The sequence below is a fragment of the Cuculus canorus genome, chromosome 14 (assembly GCF_017976375.1).
Source record: "Cuculus canorus isolate bCucCan1 chromosome 14, bCucCan1.pri, whole genome shotgun sequence".
NCBI lineage: Eukaryota > Metazoa > Chordata > Aves > Cuculiformes > Cuculidae > Cuculus > Cuculus canorus.
This window is the reverse complement of record NC_071414.1, coordinates 1,822,009-1,844,489: the sequence shown is the minus strand read 5'-3', so window position 1 is coordinate 1,844,489 and position 22,481 is coordinate 1,822,009. Positions and strand designations below refer to the sequence as shown.

At 58.0% G+C, this 22,481-nt stretch overlaps 1 protein-coding gene across 2 annotated transcripts; it reads left to right on the top strand.

Moving 5' to 3' along the window:
- The first annotated feature begins 6,340 nt into the window (after nt 1-6,340).
- Nucleotides 6,341-14,455, top strand: LOC104065762 (START domain-containing protein 10). Of its 2 annotated transcripts, none has more exons than XM_054080063.1 (7): nt 6,341-6,455; nt 8,532-8,714; nt 11,813-11,960; nt 12,063-12,166; nt 12,395-12,512; nt 12,767-12,819; nt 13,412-14,455. In XM_054080063.1, exons 1-7 carry the CDS (start codon nt 6,417-6,419, stop codon nt 13,622-13,624), a joined length of 858 nt encoding a protein of 285 aa, XP_053936038.1. In that variant the 5' UTR covers nt 6,341-6,416; the 3' UTR covers nt 13,625-14,455. The 2 variants fall into 2 exon arrangements, with proteins under 2 accessions (XP_053936038.1, XP_009566579.1); XM_009568284.2 differs by lacking the exon at nt 6,341-6,455 and adding an exon at nt 8,031-8,048.
- Nucleotides 14,456-22,481: the final 8,026 nt, after the last annotated feature.

The window sequence follows — 22,481 nt, the reverse complement described above, 5'->3', positions numbered from 1 at the left end:
TCAGTGAAGAAATTATTCCTGAAAGCCCCATCAAAACCTCCCCTGGTGCATCTTGAGCCCATTTCCCCTCGTCCTATCACTTGGTTGAAGAGACCAGCACCCACCACACCACGATCTCCTTTCCAGGAGCTGCAGAAAGCAATGAGGTCTCCCCTCAACCACCTCTTCTCCAAGACTGAACAGCCTCAGTTCTCTCAGCTGCTCCGCATAAAACTTTTTCTTCAGGCTCTTCACCAGCTTCATTCTCCTTCTCTGGATGTGCTCCAGCCCCTCAATGTCCTTCTTGATGGGTTTGGGGTCTTAAGCAGAGGCCTTTCAGGAGGATCAAGACACACGCCAAAGCAGCTGCAGCGTGCACACACTCGTCTGCAAACACAGAGCACGTTTGCAACCCTCTGTGTGTGCACATGCATGTATGTGCATGGGTGCTCAGTCCCTGTGCCTTGGGCTCCTGGCTGGTGCACTGCCGAGCTGTGGGGGCATGTTGTCACCACCTGCACGTGCCACCACCGTGTGCTGCCCAGCTGGGCACATCTGTGTGGCTGACGGATGTGTGCAGACATTCAGCACAGAATATGGAGCTGTTAGGGCCAGTCCAGAGGAAGCCACAAAGATGATCCGAGGGGCTCCTCCCATACAGGCTGATAGAGTTGGGGTTGTTCGGCCTGGAGACGAGAAAGCTGCAAGGAGACCTTAGAGCAGCTTCCAGTGCTGAAAGGGGCTGCAGAAAAGCTGGGGAGGGGCTCTGGATCAGGGAGTGCGGGGACAGGATAAGGAGGAATGGTTTTCAGCTGAAAGAGGGGAGATCGAGGTGAGATTTTAGGAAGAAATGTTTTGCTGTGCGGGTGGGGAGGCCCTGGCCCAGGCTGCCCAGAGCAGTGGTGGCTGCCCCATCCCTGGAGGGGTTCCAGGCCAGGCTGGATGGGGCTTGGAGCCCCTGATCCAGTGGGAGGTGTCCCTGCCCATGGCAGGGGGTGGGACTGGATGGGCTTTGAGGTCCCTTCCAACCCAAACAGGGGGACAGCACCTCTGTGGTGGGGCTGCAGGGGAGCTGCGGTTGTCCCCTCCAGGGACATGGCACTGCTGCTCTCTGTCCCTCGGCTTGTCCCTTTCCCTGGTGCTCTCCAGGTTCCTCTCGCTGTCTTCCGTGGAGCACGCGTGACACCCAGTGGGCGAGCACCAGACTGCAGGCGGTGGCCACGGCCCGGGGATGTCACCGAGGGGGGGGACACTGCCCTCATGCGGAGGATGGAGTGGCGCTGCCCGGAGGAGCTGCAGCTGGCTCGGAACTTGAGTGGGCACATGGCTGAGGGTCCCCGGTGCTCCACCAGCATCCTGGGAGTCCCTACAGCTCTGGGGCTTTGGGGTCACATTGCGTCCCCAGGGCTCGGGGTCTCACTGGGACTCTGGAGCTTCACCAGCATCCTGGGGGTCTCTGCAGCTCTGGGGCTTTTGGGTCTCACCAAGATCCTGGGGGTCTCACTGGGGCTATGAGGTCTCATTGAGTCCCCATGGCTTGGGGACTCACTGGGAGTATGGAGCATCACCAGGATCCTGAGGGTCCCTGCAGCTCTGGGGCTTTGGGGTCTCACCAGGATCCTGGGGGGTTTCTGCAGCTCTGGGACTTTGGGGTCTCACCAGGATCCTGGGGGTTCCCTACAGCTCTGGGGCTTTGGGGTCACATTAGGGCTTTGGGGTTTCATTGGGTCCCCAGGGCTATGGGTCTCACTGGGACTCTGGGCCATCACCAGGATCCTGGGGGCCTCTGCAGCTCTGGGGCTTTGGGGTCTCATCAGGGTCGTGGGGGATCTCTGCAGATTTGGGGCTTTAGAGTCTCACCAGGACCCTTGCGTCCCTACAACTTTGGTGCTTGGGGTCCTACTGAGGCTTTGGGGTCTTATTGGGGCCTCAGGACTCCTCACAGCCCTGGATCTCTGGGTCTGGCTGGGGCTCAGGGGCATCACCAGGATCCTGGGGGTCTCTGCAGCTCTGGGTCTTTGGGGTTTCAACAAGATCCTGGGGAACTCATTGGGGCTTTGGGGTTTCATTGAGCCTCCAGGGCTCTAGGTCTGACTGAGGTTCTGGGGTCTCACCAGGATCCTGGGATTCCCTATATCTCTGGGGCTTTGGGGTCTCACCAGGTTGCTGGAGGTCTCTGCAGCTCTGGGGCTTCAGGTTCTTATTGAGGCATTGGGGTCTGAGTCTCCCTGGGGCTCTGAGGTTTCACCAGGATCTTGGGGGTCTCTGCAGCTCTGGGATCTCACTGGGGCTTTGGGGTCTATTCAAGGCCCCAGGGGTCCCTGGAGCCCCAGGTTTCTGGCATCACTGGGGCTTTGTGTTCTCACCAGGATCATGGGAGTCTCTGCAGTTCTGGGGTTTTGGGGTCTTGTCAGGGCTTTGGGGTCTCATTGAGGCCCTAGGGCTCCCCTCAGGCCTGGGTCTCTGGTGTCACTGGGGCTCTGAGGTCTCCCCAGGATCCTGGGGGTCCCTACAGCTCTGGGGCTTTGAGGTCTCATCAAAGTTTTGAAGTCTCACAGGGATGCTGGAGGTGTCTACATTTCCAGAGTTTGGGGTCTCACTGGTTCCCCTGGGCTCCCCACAGCCCCAGAGATCTGGGGCTCTGAGGTCTCGCCAGGATCCTGGGAGTCTCTACAACTCTGTGGCTTTACCATCTCATCAGGCTTTTGGGGTCTCATGGAAGCCCCAGGGCTCTGGTGTCACTGGAGCTCTAAGGTCTCACCAGGACCCTGTGAGTCTCTACAGCTCTGGGGCTTTGGGGTCTCACCAGGGTCCCAGGCCTCCTTACAGCCCAGGGCTCTGGGTCTCCCTGGAACTCTGAGGTTTCACCAGGATCCTGGGAGTCCCCACAGCTCCGGGGCTTTGGGATCTCAACGGGGCTTTGGGATCTCAACGGGGCTCCCCACAGCCCCAGGGCTCTGGTGTGACTGGGGCTCTGGGCCCCCCCAGGGTCCTCTGCCGCCCTGGGTCTCTAGGGTGGGCCCTGCAGACCTGGGACTCTGGGACCACTCTTGGTATCTCTGCAGGACTGGGTCTCTGGGGTCTCCCAGAGGTCCCTGCAGCCCCAGGGTGTCTCATGCCTTGCCCCACTCTTGGATTGGGATCTCACTTTTCCCTGGTTTTCCTGCTTCTGGCTGTGTTCCTCAAAGGGGAGGCAGCCTGGCCAGAGCTGTCATGACCTGATGTCTCTCAAGGGCTTAACCCCTTCCTGAGATGACCTTCACCTTCCAGTCACCATCTCCTTAAAGCGTGGCAGGTTTAACCCTTCCTCACTGCTGCAGGTGGATTTCTCCCCAAACTCTCAGCCCATCTTTACCTTGTCCTCCTCCCTTGCCCATAGCCCAGGAGATAAACCCTGGTGGAACCAGAATCTGAGGGGAACCAGCGCTGCGGTTTACATAAAGCCAAAGCACAACCGTTTTCTGTAGGAAAAGCATTTTTCATTTCAATTTGCAAAGCCTTTCAAAGCCGATTCTCGGTGGAGCAGGAGTGGTCTCTGCAGAGGGGATTGGCTGCTCTTCTGCAGCTCCAGAGAGGCTGGAAGCTTGTCCTGCTGAGGCATCGAGCTCTTTAGCAGAGCTGTGAACGCCCACACGCAAAGCCCTGCAACCCCACTCCCGGCATGTAAATCCCACCTCCCAGCTCTTGGAGAGCTTATATATTTAGCATGGAGGATGGAAGGAGGATTAGAAAGTCCTTCTTTGGACACAGGCAGGGTGGGAGCCTTATCTTAATCAGGACCCCTGCGTGCCCTGGCACCACCAGGCTTCTGCTCATGGAGCCGGGGTCTGTGGGCACACAGGGGTGTTCTGGGGGTTAGTGTCTTGATGGTCCCCTGTGTCATCTCCCACTGCCTGTGGCAAAGTGCAGATGGAGAGTCCCACCAAGAGCAGGACCCTGTGTGCTCGCAGCAGAGGGACCCATCTCAGCAGAGCCCTGGGACAGCATCCCAGAGACACGACAATGTTGTGAAGCGCAAGCCTGTCTCCTGACAGTGTGATTCTCACTGTGAAGACACAGATGTGGAGCACAGCCCAGGGAACGTAACTCCATGCCAGCCATGGGGCCACCACAAGCTGCCCAAGTCCCACGGCTAATGAAAGCCAGTGTCCAGCTAACCCACGTGTGACGAGCCACCATCAGCTGCTGGAAGCGCAGAGCAGTGGGGTTACACCAGTGACCCCAGGGTGCAGGTTTAGCCCCAACAGCAGGGTCTGAAGGGCACCGTGTGATGGGGACAGACACAGACACCAGCAACTTGCTAACAGATACATGAGCCCCACGACCCTACGAATTCCATCTAACTCAGACTCAAGTCCTTATAGGGTGGCAGCTCTGCTGCCTCCAGAGAAGCATCCCTTACTTCCCCCTTCTCGCTGCCGATGTGTTGCCAAATATCAGATGGGTAGGATGGGGCTGTTGTACCTTGAGGAGACCCCACAAAACAGTGAGATGATACTGTGAGATAGAATCTTAGAGTCATCATGGAATGGTTTGGGTGGGAAAGCCAAAAAAGCCCATCCAGTTCCACCCCCCTGCCATGGGCAGGGACACCTCCCACAGGATCCGGTTGCTCTAAGCCCCATCCAACCTGGCCTTGAACACCTCCAGGGATGGAGCAGCCACCACTTCCCTGGACAACCTGGGCCAGGGCCTCCCCACCCTCACAGCAAAACATTTCTTCATAAGATCTCATCTTGATCTCTCCTCTTTCAGCTGAAAACCATTCTTCCTCAACCTGTTCCTGCACTCCCTGATCAAGAGCCCCTCTTCAGCCTTCCTGGAGCCCCTTTCAGTACTGGAAGCTGCTCTAAGGTCTTCGTGGAGCCTCCTTTTCTCCAGGCTGAACAACCCCAACTCTCTCAGCCTGTCCTTTTACAGGAGGTATTCCAGCTCTGGTATAATCTCCTTGGCCTCCTCTGGCCTCACTCTGACATCTCCACGTCCTTCCTGTGCTGAGGACTCCAGAACTGGACACAGGGCTCCAGGTGGGGTCTCAGCAGAGCAGAGCAGAGGGACAGAATCCCCTTCTTCACCCTGCTGGTCCCACTGCTGTAGATACAGCCCAGGACACTGTTTATTTCTGGGCTGTAAGCACCCATTGCTGGCTCATGTGGAGTTTCTCATCCATGAGCACCCCAAGTCCTTCTCAGGGCTGCTTTCGATCCGTTCACTGCCCAGCCTGTATTTGTGCTTGGGATTGCCCTGACCCAGGTGCAGGACCTTGCGCTACGTGAGGTCCCAGTCCTGGCTGGGACTCAAGGTGACTCCAACCACAAGACATTTGATATCCAGAGCTTGTGAAGAGATGTTTAACAAGATGCGACAGAGGCAAGGACACATTAATGTGTTGCTTTACATTTGCTACTGTCACCTTCATCTCTCTCCTTTGGGTTGTGCCAGCTTCCAGCAGCAGCATCCAGATCCAGATCCTGGGTCTGAAAGAGCCAAGGGCAGTTGTAAATGGGGTTGGTTTGAGCCCTGAGTGCTTGCAAAGGCAAATGTCATGAGACCCTCTCTCAGCTCAGCTGGTAGCCGGCAGGGGATACGTGGTGGTGACCAGCAAGCTTTTGGGTGGCTGCTGTGGTCCAGCTGAAACACTGCCCCCAGGAGCTGCTTCAGGGGAGAAGAAAGCACTTTCTGTTCAAGTTTCCAGCCTGTCCCACTGCACAGAGAAATGATCCTGTCCCTCAGGTGCAGAAAGAAATGGGGCCCGGCCACCAGGCTTCTCCCTGCTTCAGTAACACCGGGCAAGCAGCCTTTTCCTTCCCACACAGCTGGTCTGAGATCCTCCATCCCCAGAACTGCAGTGCCCTCCAGTCCTTCACCCCCTGGGCACGCTTCAGAGCCACAAAGCTCCCAGGCTTGGGTCCCACCTTCCCCCATGTGGTCTCTCCAGGCTGTGTTTGGCTCTTGCAGGGGCTGGGTTGACTGCACACACTTACACATGGACACGCAATTGTGCACATTCTCACACGGGGATGCTCACATCCCCATGGGGTGCTCCAGTAATGGCCTGAGACAGCTCTAGACCATAAATCCATCTGGCCTTGCTTGCTCCCTGCTCCGCAGCCCGAAGGCCACCCCAAGGTCTTTCCTCTGCATCGTCCCCAACTTGGGATCTTCCACTCCCTGCCCACTGCGGCAGCTTGTTAACCAAGCGTGTCGTTTGGCAGTTCTGCCTCACCAGCAGCAGTCACGGCACCCACAGCAGCCCAGGCCGTGGAACATGCAGCCCCACGACAAACTGGTCTGCATGGAGGAGGTGCTGCTCAGCCCACCAGGCCATGGTGTGGGCAGCTGCAGGTAGTTTTCTTCCCCAGGAAAGGTTTTGGGACTGGCTGCAGCTCTACAGCTTCCCCCTGCTCTCCCTCCCTTGAGTTTTTGTCCACATCTTCATGCCCAGCTGGCAGCTCACCTCAGTGGGGTGTCCCAAGGTCAGTGCTGGGGCCATGATTCCCATCCCCATCAGAGGGTTGGATGAGGAGACATCTGCACCCTTGCCTTGTAGGTGTGTCCAAGCTAGGGAGAATGGGTGTGAAGTGAAAGGCAGAGCCTCAGTCTAGGTGGACCCTGAGAAAATAAAGATTTGGGTCATAGAAACATGAAATGGTTTGGGCTGGAAGGGACCTCAAAGCCCATCCAGTTCCAAACCCTTTCCATGGGCAGGGACACCTCCCACTGGATCAGGGGCTCCAAGCCCCATCCAACCTGGCCTCGAACACCTCCAGGGATGGGGCAGCCACCACTGCTCTGGGCAACCTGGGCCAGGGCCTCCCCACCCTCACAGCAAAACATTTCTTCCTAATATCTCATCTCGATCTCCTCTCTTTCAGCTGAAAACCATTCCCTCTCATCCTGTCCCTGAACTCCCTGATCCAGAGCCCCTCCCCAGCTTTCCTGGAGCCCCTTTCAGCACTGGAAGCTGCTCTAAGGTCTCCCTGGAGCCTTCTCTTCTCCAGGCTGAATAACCCCAACTCTCTCAGCCTGTACTCTTATGGGAGGTGCTCCAGCCCTGGGATCATCTCTGTGGTCTCCTCTGGACTCACTCCAACAGCTCCATGTCCTTCCTCTGCTGAGGACTCCAGAACTGAACACAGGGTTCCAGGTGAGGTCTCACCAGAGCAGAGGAGACCAGTGGGGCAGAATCCCCTTCCTGGCCCTGCTGGTCATACCAGTTTCACCAAGCAGGGTCCCACAGAAAAGGACCTGGGACAAGGTTCCGGAGAAAGGATTAACAAATGGGGCAAGCTTCCCCCCTGGGTGACATGGGGTGGAGTGTGGCCAGCAGCCTTAGAGAAAGGTTTGTCCCCACTGTGCAGCACCAGAGCACCCAGAACTGCTGTGTCCAAACTGGCCCCCCAGTTGGGGAAGAGGTGGAGGAGCTGGAGAGGGACCAGCAGGTGCTGCTGACAGGGTAGGGGCCTGGGACTACAAAAGGTGTGGGTTGGTATCTGCCAGCATCATGCAGCTACTTGGAAGAGAGATGCAACAGAGCCACACTTTGTTGGTGGGGTTTGCGACGTGACAGAGGACACCAGACATCAACAGCAGCTTCAGGTTGGACAGGAGGAATCATTCTTCCCCTTCCTGGGATGGTGCAGCTGTGGGACAGCCCCCAGGGAGGTGGGGTACACCTATTCAAGACACAGCTGGGTAAAGCCCTGGCTGACCTTACCCTGTGCTAATGGCATTTCTGCATCCACTCCTGGATGACCTTACCCTGTGCTGGTGGTGATTCTGCTCCACACTGCAGGGTGGGCCAGTGGCTCCCAGAAGTCCCTTCCCACCAGCATCACCATCATCCTGTGAGCTCAGCCAGCAGCAACCTCCCCACTGCAAATTCTTTCCTTTTCCCACGCCAGGAGCCCACCTTGAGGCCCCAGGATGCCCTGGGAGCCAAGATCCTGTGCTCTGGACCATGACTCTATCCTAGGCACGCCAGGACCTGCGCTGGCCCGCATCCCTCGGATGCTGAAGCCCATCGCTTCCGCCGCGCTGCCGGGAGGCCTGGCTGCTGCTCCTGGCAGGTGATCAGCTGATCCCGGCAGCGAGCTGGAGCTGCAAAGTCAGGCACAGAGATTGTGTCGGTGAGAGGAGAGCGGGGTCGGCACAAACGGGGGGCTCCGGGAGCGTGGGGCAGCTCTGCCCTGAAAGCCGAGCCACCTGCACGCTGCTACCTGCTGAATAATAGAGGAGCTGCCAGCCAGCCGGAGAGAAATGTGATCCTGGTTAGCCAGCCGGAGAAGACACCCGAGCTGCCAGCAGCTGCGATAGCAACTGCAGGGAAGGAGCCTTCCTCTCTGCTGCTCTGCGCCGCGCAGCGTGGCAGGGGTGGCTGGAGGTCTCTGCCCATCCTGGAGCGCCTGGGTGGCCGGTGCCCACTGCAGGGGCACGGGCGCGGGGCTCGGAGGATGATGTGAGCTGCAAGCAAGGCAGAGCTCAAGGGCAGAGCTGCTTTTCTGGGAGAGGAGGCAGAAGGAGCCTGCTTGCAGCCAGTGCCTGCACCCTAGGTCTGGCAGCTCAGCCCCATGTCCAGAGGAGGCGAGATGGTTTACATCCCGGACGACTCCGACTTCAGCTCCTTCAGGGATCAGTGTGAGAGCCTGGAGGGCTGGCACTGTCGCTATAACAAGAATGGCGTGACCGTGTGGAGTCAGGGCCAGGAAGAAAGCTGCACCGTGCAGAAGATCAAGGTAAGCAGACGCTGGCGGCTGCAGAACCACTAGCCCTTCCCTGCCCCGGGGTCCCTGGGGTGCTGGCCCACCCTGAGGGTGCACAGCAGCCTGGTCCAGCCTGCCTGCGGGTGTTCCTGGCAGGGTTCATCGCCCAGAGCTGCTTCCCGCAGATTCTCCCTGCCTGCCCCACAGCTTTTAGCCTCTCAATCTCCTGGGGTGCTCGCTGCAGCACAGGGAGGCATCCTGCCATGCACACATGCATGTGGGCTCGTGTTGCAGCTGCCCTTTATCTGGACACCAGTGGGAAGGCCCTGGGATCTATTACGTTATGGAGATGGCCTTGTTGGGAGCCCTCAGGCATGAGACACGCTGGCAGGATGCCTTCGTGCTGCCTCTCCCCCATCCTGGGGCACATCGCCTCGCATCTTGCGCTGGCTCAACGTCCTGGAGAGTTTAAGAGCTCCCATGGGCTATCTCAGGAGGTTTGCTGCTTGCCAGGGGCCAGATCTGGGATGCTGCAGCGGGAATAGCGAGGGTCAACTATCCCTCAGTCTGTAACACCTTGTTCCTCATTCACGTGGCAGCAGTGACACTGCCCGGAGACCCTGAGTACCTCAAGAGTGGTTACGGGGTGCTGCTCCCTGTGTGGGAGCATCCTGTGGGTCAGTGCCTGGCTCCATGGCTGATGTCACGGGCAAGGCTTTGCCTTTTCTGGCCACCAAGGATAAGGACAGATGGGAAGTGACGGGATCCAAGGCCAGGGCATCTCACCAACTGTCTGGCTGACCTAGTGAGGAAGGCTTTCAACTAGGAGCATTAGGGAATGGGTCCTGTGATCCTGAAGAGGCATGGGGAGGCAGTGAGGAGGTATCTGGGATGCAGTACTCTGGAGGAGGCTCTTCCATTGCTCTCCTAAGTGCAGAGTAACTGGCATCCCAGTTGCCTGCAGAGGGGCGCATGCAGCTGGGGTGACACCAGAAGGAGCTGGACACACGATTGCGAAGCTGCTGTGGCTGGAGGCCTTACAGGGCCATGGTGAGGAGAAGCAGCACTCTCTGCAGAGGTGTAGTGAGCCAGGGAAGAGCTTCTGGGCTAGGATCAGGGATTACCGAACACAGTTGGGCTTGCAAAAGTCCACAGGACCAGTCAGGACACACCTGGGGATGCTGACGGAGCTGGCCAATGTCTCTTTGAAAAGTCCTGGTTACCGCAGGAGTTTCCTGAGGCCTGGGAAAGGCAAACATCATCTCGGTCTTCCAGAGGATAAAAAGGATGCTCCAGGGCACTACGGGCTGCTGTGTCACCTCCATCATTGGGAAGGTGATGGAGAACATCCTCCTTGAAGCCATGTCCTGAAGGACAAGGGAAGTGGGAAGAGAAGGAGGGAACTACCAAGGACAAATGCTTGGCCAGCCTGGTTGCCTCCTGCAATGAGAGAACTGGCTCTGTGGGCGTGGGGAGAACAGTGAAAGCCATATACTTTGACTTCAGCAGAACCTTTAGAAGTGTTTCCCATAGTCTTCTTTTCACTAGATTGGTGAGGTCTGGACTAGAGGAGTGGAGTGTGGAAAACCAGCTCACCACCAAGCTCATAGCTCATGGTGGTCAGCAGTGCTGAGTCCAGATGGTGGCCTGGGTTCCTGGGGTTCCTCTCTTATTGTGATGGTGGGATTAGGTGCTCTCTCAGCAAGTCTGTTGACAGTACTGAGGTGTGGAAAGCATTTGAAGTGCTGGAGTCACGTCTGGAGAAATGGGCAGGAACCTCGTGAAGTCCAACCAAGTTCAAACAAGTACAGTCTGGCAGAGCGGATGAACCGAGCCACCAACAAGCCAAAGAGACAGAGGACTCCAGGCATGTTCAAGGGGGTCTGAGAACTGCCACCAAGCCCAGCTCATTGCAAGTTACATCTCCTTGACGTGGTTCTTCCCTGATCTGGACAGGGCCTGGCCCTGGTGCAAGAGTCAGCACTGCCCAGGAACCTTCCCAAAGGAAGGATGGATGGTGCCACACAGTCTGGGCAGGATAGCTGAGATGCACAGGGTGAGGTGTGTGTATCAAAATAGCCCCAGCCTTTCCATTAATGAAGGTTTAACCTGGAGAGTCCCAGAGCCGATGGAGCTTTGGATTTTCTCCACCTGAGTTTGCTGTGTTTGATCTGGTTTGAGGCTCTACTTCATAACCTTTGTTCATCCATGTCTGGAGAAGGGTGGTGGACAGGCTTTAGTGGGGGATTTTGGGGGTGCAAGGCAGTGATGGCCCTACTGTGCTAACCAGAACTTCTAGGAACCCAGGAGGACCCTGAGCTTCCTCAGGGTAGCCTTTCCTGCAGACATCCCTCACCCTGCAGCAGCAGCACCTCCAGACGCAGCTTGGAGGGGGGAGGTGGGCAGGGGGAGGAGAGGGAGGGGGCAGGAAGCTCCCACGCTCTCCTACGCAGTGCACCATGGAGGACAGCAAATTTACAAGCCTGTCCTGGGCACGAGTCCAGCACACCGGGCAGAAACCATCACCCAGGCCATCGGGGAAAGCTTTGCCCGAGATTGATGAGACCTGCCATGTTCAGAGGGCCATCTCCAATTACATGGCACTGTCGAACATCTCATCAAAGATGCAAGGCCTCTAATGAGGAGCAGATGACATCGCCTTCCTCCCGGCGTTGAGAGGAGCAGGACAGCCTGCTTCATCAATAATGCACTCGTCCGCAGCTCCGTGGCTCCAGTTACAGCCGGGGCCCTGCCAACCTCCCTGCACCAGACCATGCTCCTGAGAGCATTGTGCCAGGGCAGGAGCATCCCCTTGCATGCTCTGCAGGAGCATGGGGCCAGGGGCCAGGACTGGACTCAGGGTATCCAGGCACTGGACCACCAGGCAACTCTATCTGAGGGCAGAGAGTCCTTTTACCCCCTTTGCATTGTGTCGCGTGGCTGCATGGCTCTGCCTGAGCTGTCCTTAAAGCGTCAGGACATGCCCTGCACCACCCGTACATGGCTTGATAGCAGCAGGAGGACACGCCATTCCCAAAAAAAACAACCTAAGGTCCTTGTCCCTACATGGGCACAACTCTGTGCTCTGGGGATGATGTTTTGCCCCTGCCCAACTGCTCGTCTCCCTGCAGACTCGCATCTCCTGCAAGGATGTCCCTGCCGAGACGCTCTACGATGTCCTGCATGACACCCGCTACCGTGAGAAATGGGACTCAAACATGATTGAGACCTACGACATCGGGCGCCTGACCGTGAATGCTGATGTGGGATACTACTCCTGTGAGAACCCCCCAGCCCCTTCCTCCCCAACCTCATTGACCCATGTGTGGATGTGGGGCCCCGGGGACAATGGATTGGGCTGTAATGGGTTTTGTTCCATAGGGAAATGCCCGAGCCCTCTGAAGAACCGGGATTTTGTCACCCTGCGCTCCTGGCTGCCCCTAGGCAATGACTACATCATCCTCAACTACAGCGTCAAGCACCCGGTGAGCCCCAGCCCTGGCAGGGGTGCTGGCCCCATGGGTACTCAGGCACTGGACCACCAGGCAGCCCCATGTGAGGTCCTTCTACCCCCTTTGCACTGTGCTGCATGGTGGCAGCAGCGCCGGTGGCTTTGCCTGGGCTGTTATGCCCTGTCCCTATGGGCCAGCAGGCAGAGGCAGAGCTGGGCAGCAGCTCGGGCAGGCATTGAGGTGCACAACATCTCTCTGTAGAAATACCCACCCCGGAAGGATTTTGTGAGGGCCGTGTCACTGCAGACAGGCTACCTGATCAAGGCGAACGGTGCCGGAGCCTGCGTCCTCTATTATCTCACCCAGGTGGACCCTCGCGGTGAGTTCCGGAATGAGGAGGGTGCAGCCTGCCTCCTTGGGAATGGGCCCCTTTGTACCCCAGAGATCACCTACCATGGGTCTCCATCACCCTGAGGTCCCAAGGGCCAATGGAAGTGGGGACAACCCAGAGAAGAAAGTGTCCCCTCACAGGGCACAGCATGGGGCAGGTGCCATCAGCCCTGGGGGGCTCAGTCTGGCATGGGGGGCTGCGTGGTGCCTTCAAGTGAGTGATGCGACTTTGGGCTCTTGCAGGGTCGCTGCCAAAGTGGGTGGTGAACCGTGTCTCCCAGTTTGTGGCACCAAAGGTAAGCAGGGTGCATGGGGATGAGCTGCCCCGAAGTAAAGCCCTTCGTAGGGGCAGGATGGGTGCTGGGTGACCCAGGGCTCACAGGATGGGTGGTGGGTGACTAAGGGCTTGCAGGATAGGTGCGGGGTGACCCATGGCTTGCAGGATGGGTGCTGGGAGACCCAGGGCTCACAGGATGGGTGGTGGGTGACTGAGGGCTCTCAGGATGGATGTTGGGTGACCCAGGGCTCATGGGATGGGTGCTGGATGACTGAGGGCTCTCAGGATGGGTGCTGGGTCACCTAAGGCTTTCAGAATGGATGCTGGGTGACCCAAGGCTTGCAGGGTGGGTCCTTGGTGTCCTAAGCATCACAGGATGGGTGCTGGGTGACCTACAGCTTGCAAGATGGGTGCTGGGTGGCCCTGGGCTTGCAGAACATGCACTGGACATGATGCTGAGGCTGTGTGGTCCAAGCAAGGCCCCCATCTCCTCCCAGCACCCCCAAAAAGCCGCTATGGGATTGCTGGGAGCTGTGCCCTCAAACCAGGGTAGCTTCACCCCCACTGGGGACTTGGGGCACTGTGACGGGCTGGATCCACTCTGCCCACAGGCGATGAAGAAGATCTACAAGGCTGGACTGAAGTATCCAGAGTGGAAACGCAAGCACGACCCTGAGTACAAGCCCTGGGTGTACCCAGAGCAGAACACATTGCCCAGCGTCAGCCTGGCCGAGCTCTCAGTGCAGCACGCCGAATCACTGGAGAACATAGATGAGACGGGGCTGTCTGAGGACCACCTGAGCACCAGTGACCATGAGGCCTGAGCCCTCTTCAGGGAGGACCCCTCATGACCAGGGCTTGGTAGCCAGGGGCCACGGGTGGGAATTTGACCCCCTGTGCCCAAATAGTTACACCTGCTCTTCAACTCCTTCATCACAGACCCCCCTACCCGGGCACGGTCCCATGGGAACCTACAGCACGGGTGATGGAAAGAGGGAGGATGGGCACCCCGGTCCCCCTTGAGCCCACAGAATCACGGAATAGTTTGGGTTGGAAAAGACCTTTAAGATCACCAAGTCCAACTGATCATTGAGTCCAACCATAAATATCCATGGTGGCCCATGGAGGTGTCCTCCTTTTGCAGGAGGCAAAGCTAGCAGTGAGAAAAGGGGTGCCCTAAGGGTAGACTGGGCAAGGCAAGAGTGGGGAACCCTTCATGGGGTGGGTAGGAGCTTTCCTGGCACCAGGATATCCCTTTGCCACTGCAGGAGCTTCTAGAGTTGTCCCTCAAAGTTCAAGAAGTGGGGGGTCTGTGGGTTTCTGCCCAAGGCTTCGCAGCAGCATGGGGCTTGGGCTGACCCTCTCTGCTCTGAGGTCTGGCTCGATCAGGCTGGACCCACTCCAGCCCACCAAACTCCCCCAGGCTTTGCGTGACCCCCACCTCCCCATCTCAAGAAGTCCTCCCAGGTCCTCTCCTGGGCACCAAGCTCGGCTCTGCAGGCTGATTCTGGTCCAGCTGGTTCGGGGAGCCCCTTCCCCACTTTGTGCTTGGGGGCCACTTGTCCGGGCAGTGGGGTCCTGGGCAGCCTCTGTCCCCGCTCTCTCAGTGTTTGCCGCTGCTGTGGTTTCTGGCACAACAATAAAGGGGTTGGTGCGTGTGCTAGAGAGCTTGGGATGGCGCGGGATGGCGAGGAACCTGGCACTGAGCCCACCATGAGGTTGTCCAGGCACGGGGTCCTGGGTCAGACGGGAGGATCCAGTCCAGCCGTGCAGCCCAGCCCCCATCAGGGGGGCACCTCAGTGGGGAGCGAGGTGGCCGGCGGTGGGGCAGGAGACGAGGATGCTGGGGCTCTGCACGCCCACGGGAGAGCATGCGTGGGCATGGGGCAGCTTCCACCGGACAACGGGAAGTCAGTCCAGACAGGCACCACAGGGGAACATACTGACAAACAGCATTTTCCATTCTGCTGCTCGCCCCCGCGCACCGAGGCTGCCGGCAGCTGCTGGGCCCCTGCCCCAGCTGGGTTCAATCCTGATCTGCACAAAGTCAATGTGAACGGGATCATCCCCGCTGACAGCAGGTGGGGTGCTCAGCTCCAGACCAGGGGGTGTTGGGTGCTCTTACAGCCAGAGAACTTGTGGGGGGGGACAACCTCTTGCAGCACCCATGGCTTGTAGCCTGCCCAGAGCCTCCTCTCGCTGGGGCTCTGGGGGCACTGACCACCCAGTTCCACGTTTTCTCATCACCTCAACCCTCCATGCTCTCACCTCAAGCCGCGAGTGCTGCTGCCCTGTGCTTACTTCCTCCACACCTTGCACTTCTCATCTCCTGTTCATCCAAATGCCCATCCGGGTGCAGGTGTTCCCTGTCCCCCATTAGCCACCTCTTTTCTCCTCTGAGGATGGTGAGGCCCTGGCCCAGGTTGCCCTCAGCAGTGGTGGCTGCCCCATCCCTGGAGGTGTTCAAGGCCAGGTTGGATGGGACTTGGAGCAACCGGATCCTGTGGGAGGTGTCCCTGCCCATGGCAGGGGGTTGGAACTCGATGGGCTTTGAGGTCCCTTCCAACCCAGACCATTCCATGATGACTCTAAGATTCTCTCTCACAGTATCATCTCACTGTTTTGTGGGGTCTTCTCAAGGTACAACAGCCCCATCCTACCCATCTAATACTTGGCAACACATCGGCAGTGAGAAGGGGGAAGTAAGGGATGCTTCTCTGGAGGCAACAGAGCTGCCACCCTATAAGGACTTGAGTCCGAGTTAGATGGAATTCATAGGGTCGTGGGGCTCATGTATCTGTTAGCAAGTTGCTGGTGGGGCTCTGTGTCTGTCCCCATCACACGGTGCCCTTCAGACCCTGCTGTTGGGGCTAAACCTGCACCCTGGGGTCACTGGTGTAACCCCACTGCTCTGCGCTTCCAGCAGCTGATGGTGGCTCGTCACACGTGGGTTAGCTGGACACTGGCTTTCATTAGCCGTGGGACTTGGGCAGCTTGTGGTGGCCCCATGGCTGGCATGGAGTTACGTTCCCTGGGCTGTGCTCCACATCTGTGTCTTCACAGTGAGAATCACAGTGTCAGGAGACAGGCTTGCGCTTCACAACATTGTCGTGTCTCTGGGATGCTGTCCCAGGGCACTGCTGAGATGGGTCCCTCTGCTGCGAGCACACAGGGTCCTGCTCTTGGTGGGACTCTCCATCCACCCTGTCACAGACAGTCAAAGGAGACATCACAAACATGGAGCTCACTGCAGAGCACTGGAGAGGGGAGAGGAGGGCCTGGCTGTCAGGACATTCAGCTCCCACGATTTGCAGCTGGGCTGGATGGACAAGCAGAGCAGGGGCAAGAAGCCACCTCTGCAGGGAAAACATGGATAACTCGAGGGCGGGAGATGTGCAGGGAGGGGAAAGGAGGAAAACTAAGGAGCAGGAGGTGTGCAGAGAGGGAAAATGGGGATAACTCAATGACAGGGGATGTGTAGCAGAGAGAAAACATGGAAAACCTGGGGGCAGGAGATGTGCAGGTTCTCCCTTCACAGCACATGGGGCTCACGGGGAGGTGAAGGGTCCCTCAGGTCCCTCCCTGTCCTGTGCTGCTCCCACCACACCAGCAGACAGAGGACACCACTGGCAGGGGTGATTTTACACATGCCAGCCCCAAATTGCCCCAATAGCACTTGGGGCAGAGCTAAGCAGGGAAGCAGAGCCAGAGGAAGTGGGGGAGACACCCTGGGTGCTGCCCTGATGGGGCAAAGCCCGCTGGCACCCGAGCCCACAGGGGACTGGGGTGAAGACCACCCCGCACGGGCTCGGTGCGGAGGGAAGCATCCTCGACTCTTCTCATTCCCCGGATGTTTCTCTGCAGCAGTAGCAGTGCAGCTCTGCTTTGGGGCTATTTTTAGCCCTAAGTAGGTGTAAGGAGCTGCTGCCTGAGCACCAAGAGGCCAGCAGGGAGTCATATAGAATCATGGAATGTTTTGGGTGGGAAGGGATCTCAAAGCCCATCCAGTCCCACCCCCTGCCATGGGCCGGGACAACTCCCACTGGATCAGGGGCTCCAAGCCCCATCCAAACCGGCCTTGAATACCTCCAGGGATGGGGCAGCCACCACTGCTCTGGGCAACCTGGGCCAGGGCCTCCCCACCCTCATAGTGAAGAATTTCTTCCTAATGTTTCATCTAAATCTTCCCCCTTCCAATTTAAAGCCATTTCCCCTTTTCCTATCCCTGCACTCCCTGATCAAGAGCCGTGCCCCAGGTTTCCTGGAGACCCTGTCAGCACTTGAAGCTGCCCTAAGTCATCCCGCAGCCTTCTCTTCTTCAGGCTGTAACACCCCACCTCTCTCAGCCTGTCCTCGTATGGGAGGCGCTCCAGCCGTTGGATCATCCCCATGGCCTTCCCTGGACCTATTCCAACGCATCCATATCCTTCGTATGCTGAGGACTCCAGAACTGAATGAAGGGCTGGAGGTGAGGTCTCACAGGAGCCGAGTAGGGGGGCAGAATCCCCTCCCTCGCCCTGCTGGCCACACTTCTTTTGATGAAGCCAAGCACACGGTTGGTTTCTGGGCTACGAGTGCTCTTTGCTGGCTCACGTGGAGCTTCTCATCCCTGAGCACCCCAAATCCTTCTCCTCAGGGCTGCTCTTAACCACATCATTCCCCAGCCTGTACCGAAACCAAGGATTGCCCCAACCCATCTGCAAGACCTTGCCCTTGGCCTTGTTGAACCTCATGATGTTCACACAGGCTCACTTCTCCAGCCTATCCAGGTCCCTCTGGATGCCACCCCATCCTTCTGGTGTGACAGCTGCACCACTCAGCTCAGTGTCATCTGCACTGAGTGCGTGAGGATGACAAGGGACACTGCGGTGGCAGGGGCACTGGGGTGGCAGGAGCACTGGGGTGGCAGGAGCACTGGGGTGGCAGGGACACTGCGGTGGCAGGAGCACTGGGGTGGCAGGGGCACTGCGGTGGCAGGAGCACTGGGGTGGCAGGGGCACTGGGGTGGCAGGGGCACTGGTCCACATCCAGCACTGTGCTGTAGCAGAGCACCTGGTCCCGAGCATCACCCTGGCCAGGGAGCAGGGTGAAAGCTGTGGGGCTGGGGAGAGGGGCTGCCCCACAGCCCTTGGGGTGCCCCAGTGCGGTGATTGCACGAGGAATACTGTATCACTCCTGGGTTTCCTGTGGCACAAACAGGAAGGAGGCTGTGGGTCAGCGTCACTGAGCGAGGGAGCAGGGACAGGCAGAGGGTGGGGGGACCGCAGCCCCCCAAGTGCCCTCGCTGGGGGAGCGGGTGGCCCACAGCCCATCAGGACGAGGGCCAGACACGCGGGGGCTGCAGCCCTGCACGAGACCCCAGCTGGACGGCTTTTCCTGCCTGGCCCCGAGCGCACAGGAGCGGCCCCACAGCGCAGAGATTGGAAAGGAAACGGGAAGCTGCTGCTGGACAAGAGATTAGCCCAGAGGCAGTGATGTCAGCCAGATGGATGGGGAGGCAGGGGGAGCGTGATTTGGGCCCCCCTCCATCCCGCCCGCACACAGCTCCACAGCCCAGTCCAGTGCCCCCAGCATCAAACGTGCCCCGGCTCAGCGGAAGACATCACCCCATCCCAAGGACTGCATTTTTTAGATCTCCTGAGCTCATAAATAGGTCCCCACCCTAAACTGGGACCTTGAGCCTAGCAGGCACACCCCACCCCGGCAGTTCGTCTTATCCCATGGAATGACCTTCAGTGGGGCTCTTGCCCGGAGAGTTCCAAGCATTTCCAAGCCCAACAGCCTCCAGCTTCCCCCCTCTCCACTCCTCCACCAAGCCCTCCCAGGGGCTCAGCTCTCTGTGGTGCCCCACAAACCCTCTGGACTCAGTTCCTATGCCACTTTTCCAGCTGTCCAACATGGCATTTGCCCTCTAAGTACAAGCCCTGAGTGTCCCTCACCCTGTGCTGCTCCCAAGAAATGCTCCCACCATCACCACACATATCCCTCTGCACAATGCAGCATGGGTGGGGCTGAGGGCAGAGCAAAGCCTGCCTCAGGGGGCAGCAATGGCTGAGATGGAGGGAGGGACAGAGGGAGGGAGAGGAATGGATGGATGGATGGATGGATGGATGGATGGATGGATGGACAGAGGGGGGAGGGATGGGCAGAGAGAGGGGGACAGAGGGAGGGAGGGAGGAATGGATGGGTGGATGGATGGATGGATGGATGGATGGATGGACAGAGGGAGGGGGGGAGGGATGGGGAGAGAGAGGGGGACAGAGGGAGGGAGGGAGGAATGGATGGATGGATGGATGGATGGATGGAGAGAGGGAGGGGGGAGGGATGGGGAGAGAGAGGGGGACAGAGGGAGGGAGGGAGGGAGGAATGGATGGATGGATGGATGGATGGATGGACGGACGGACAAAGGGAGAGAGGGAGGGAGGGAGGGAGGGAGGAAAGAATGAAAGGAGGGATGGAAGGAAGAATGGATGGATAGATGGATGGATGGATGGATGGATGGATGGATGGACGGACAAAGGGAGGGAGGGAGGGAGGAAAGAATGAAAGGAGGGATGGAGGGAAGAATGGATGGATAGATGGATAAATGATTGGATGGATGGGCAGCTATGCAAGTGGACATTGAGGGACAGTGTCATTATGGGTGCTACTCTGAAAGTGGAAGGACAGCACAGGCCAATGTGCTAGAAGGATCCAACTGTCACTTTGATATTTGCTTCCTCCAGTCCTTGCCAGCATCTTCACAAAGCCCATTCCCGCAGCCTCGAGGGTGTTTTCCAAACCTGCCCACCTGCCTCCTCCACGGAGCAGGCAAGACCTTCCTGCTGTGCGCAGCCCTAGACAGAGCAGGGCTCTCTGCCTCAGCCCAAGGACGCCAGTGTCTAAATATAGCGTGCGTCAGCAGGTTGGCAGACACCAAAGAGACCAAGCTTTGAAACCTGCGCTATAGAAAGTGGGCTGAGAGGGAGCCCTCAGGAAACAACCCAGCCAGAGCGCACACGTCACGGCTGCCAGCATCCTGCTGTGCCCTGCTCCCCTCCGACACGGCCCCGTGCCAGCCACCTAGCGCCAGGGCGCTCTCATAGCTTGGAGGTGCCCCAGCTTGGGGTGTCCTCCTGGCTGGGCTCTGGGAAGGGACAGTGTCCATTTAGAACCAGATGCTGGGGCTCAGCAGAGGTGCTTGAGTAGGAGTTTTCTCCCTGCTATGGGAACCAATCCCAATTTTGGCACTTAGATGACTGTGAAAGGAGAAGGAAGGAAGGGAAAAGGTTTTCTACACCAACCTGACCTGTCATCAAGTTGCGATGGCTGGGCCCCGCTCTTGGTCATGCCAGGCCACCAGATGGGAGCATGACTTGCCGTTCTGGGAGTGTCCCTTCCAACCTCAGATGACATTTCCTTGCCCAGCAGCCCACCTCTGCCCTCCCAGCACTCAGGGAGGCTCCCAGCAGCAGGTTACAAGAGGTTATAGAGATCCTGCAGGGTGTCCAGCAGGGATGAGCCAGGATGTGGCCCCATGCAGGATTGTGCTTCGCTGCTGCAGAAGCCTCCAGTGTGACAGGATGGAAACAATGGCTTGTCAGCAGCCATCAGCACTGCCAGCACCCTTTGCTCTGCCTTTCCAGCTGCTCACAGCACACACCTCAGCAGCCTTCCCATGAGCAGCAGTGCTTATGTTTCACCAAACAGCTTTCTCTAAGAGGCAGAGGCAAGAGCCCAGCAGGATGGCACGATCTGGGCCAGAGGATCCCTGTGCATCCTGAGAGTCCCCACGCACTCTGTGTCCCCATCCCCCTCACAGGGTGGTCCATGGGGCCACCTGTGCCATCCCCAGCTCCAAAGATGCATCACTCCCCATGGGAACAGCTGATGGGGAAGGGGGAGGAAGGTCAAAACCACGCTGGGTTTGTGCCAAGTTCTGCTTCTGCTTTGTCAGAGCGAGCCTGTGTAAAGGAGAAGCTGCTTTTGCACACCTATCTGCACTCACTGATGCTCCTACAGAGGGATCCTCCCAAGCCAGCACCTCCCACCACTCCCAGCCCCCCACAAAGTCTTTTGGGGCATCGTTGGGGCAGGGAAGTGCCAGGCTGGGTTGGAGCAAGGGGGTCCCCAGGGACCTGGACCCCCCCCCAGGGTAGGAGGTGGTTATCAGCCTTGTAATCAGGAGCAGAAGAGGGCTGGAGGGTGCTGTGAGATATCAGCCTCAGACATCCTCCACGTGCAGAGTTGGGTAACGAAGGTGGACAAACTGCCAGCCCCACTGGGCTCTTGCGAAAAGCATTGTGTTAAAGGCAGCCAGGTCAGTCAGCGGTGAGAGCACAGGACAGAAACCCCCTCACTGTCCCCCTGCCATCCCAGACCCCGCTGCCATCCCATGCCTTAGCTCATTCCACAGAATTACAGAATCAGAGAATGTCCTCAGTTGGAAGGGTCCCAAAAGGACCACAAAGTCCAACTCCCGTCCCTGCACAGGACACCTCAACATTCACACTGTGGGGCTGAGGGCATTGGCCAGGATACGGTCGCCCACTTCGCTGCCAGGGCAATTCTGGCTCGTGGTCAATTTGCTGTCAACCAGAACCGCCAGATCCTTTTCCACAGGGCTGCTCTCCAGCCTCCCGCACCCCAGGCTGTCTGTCCATCCAGGGCTGCTGTATCCCAGGTGCAAAACCCAGAACTTGTTAAACTCCACGTGCTTGGTGATTGCCCAACTCTCCAGTTTGTCTGGGTCCCTCTGCAGGGGCCTCTCTTCCCTCACAAGCATCAACAGCTCACCCAGGTTTCATGTCATCAGTGAATCTGGTCAGTAAACCTTCAAGTCCTGCATCCAGGTCATTTATGAAGATATTAAAGAGCCTGGGTTTGGGCAGCCTGATATGGTGGGATGTCCCTGCCCATGGCAGGGGTGTTGGAACTAGATGATCTTTAAGGTCCCTTCCAACCCTAACTATTCCATGATTCTATGATTCTAAGATGGACCCACTCCCCATGCCCTCATCATGAAGCACCTCCAGCATTCCTGCAGCGCAGAGAAGGGTTTTGTGTTCCCACCATTTCACCCAACCAGCTCTAGTGCCATCTGTTTATCAATACGAACATTTTAGCCTCCTGCTTCTCCAGTTTGGCAGCACCTTCCCAGCACCTACACTCTGCGCAGTCCCAGGCAATGGTGGATGTAGGGAATGTCTCCTCTTGCCTGCACCCAGAGGCAGAGACAGCAGAGCCAAATGCACCTGAGAACTTAGAATCATAGATTCATAGAACCATGGAATGGTTTGGGTAGGAAGGGATTTCAAAGCCCATCCAGTTCCACCCCCTGCCATGGGCAGGGACACCTCCCACTGGATCAGGGGCTCCAAGCCCCATCCAACCTGGCCTTGAACACCTCCAGGGATGGGGCAGCCACCACTGCTCTGGGCAACCTGGGCCAGGGCCTCCCCACCCTCACGGTGAAGAATTTCTTCTTAAGACCTCATCTCAATCTTCCCTCTTCGAACTTCAAATGCCCACAGCTGCAGCTTGTGGGTCTCAGGGAAGCCTGGTCCCCCATGGCAATGCATGTCTGAGGACTCATGGTGGGAAGCGAGACTCTTGCTTGGAAGGCAAGAGAAGGAGGATGAGGGGATGAGCAGGGAGGATGGGAGGCTGCGCTCACAGGAGAGCAGAGCTTGGCTGAGGCAC

Bases quoted from the DNA above. Each gene is read 5' to 3' on its own strand.
- LOC104065762 (XM_054080063.1), top strand. From the start codon at position 6,417: ATGCCCAGCTGGCAGCTCACCTCAGTGGGGTGTCCCAAG. The intron at 8,715-11,812 runs GTAAGCAGACGC...GTCTCCCTGCAG, and splicing joins GCACCGTGCAGAAGATCAAG to ACTCGCATCTCCTGCAAGGA. The intron at 12,167-12,394 runs GTGAGCCCCAGC...ATCTCTCTGTAG, and splicing joins ACTACAGCGTCAAGCACCCG to AAATACCCACCCCGGAAGGA.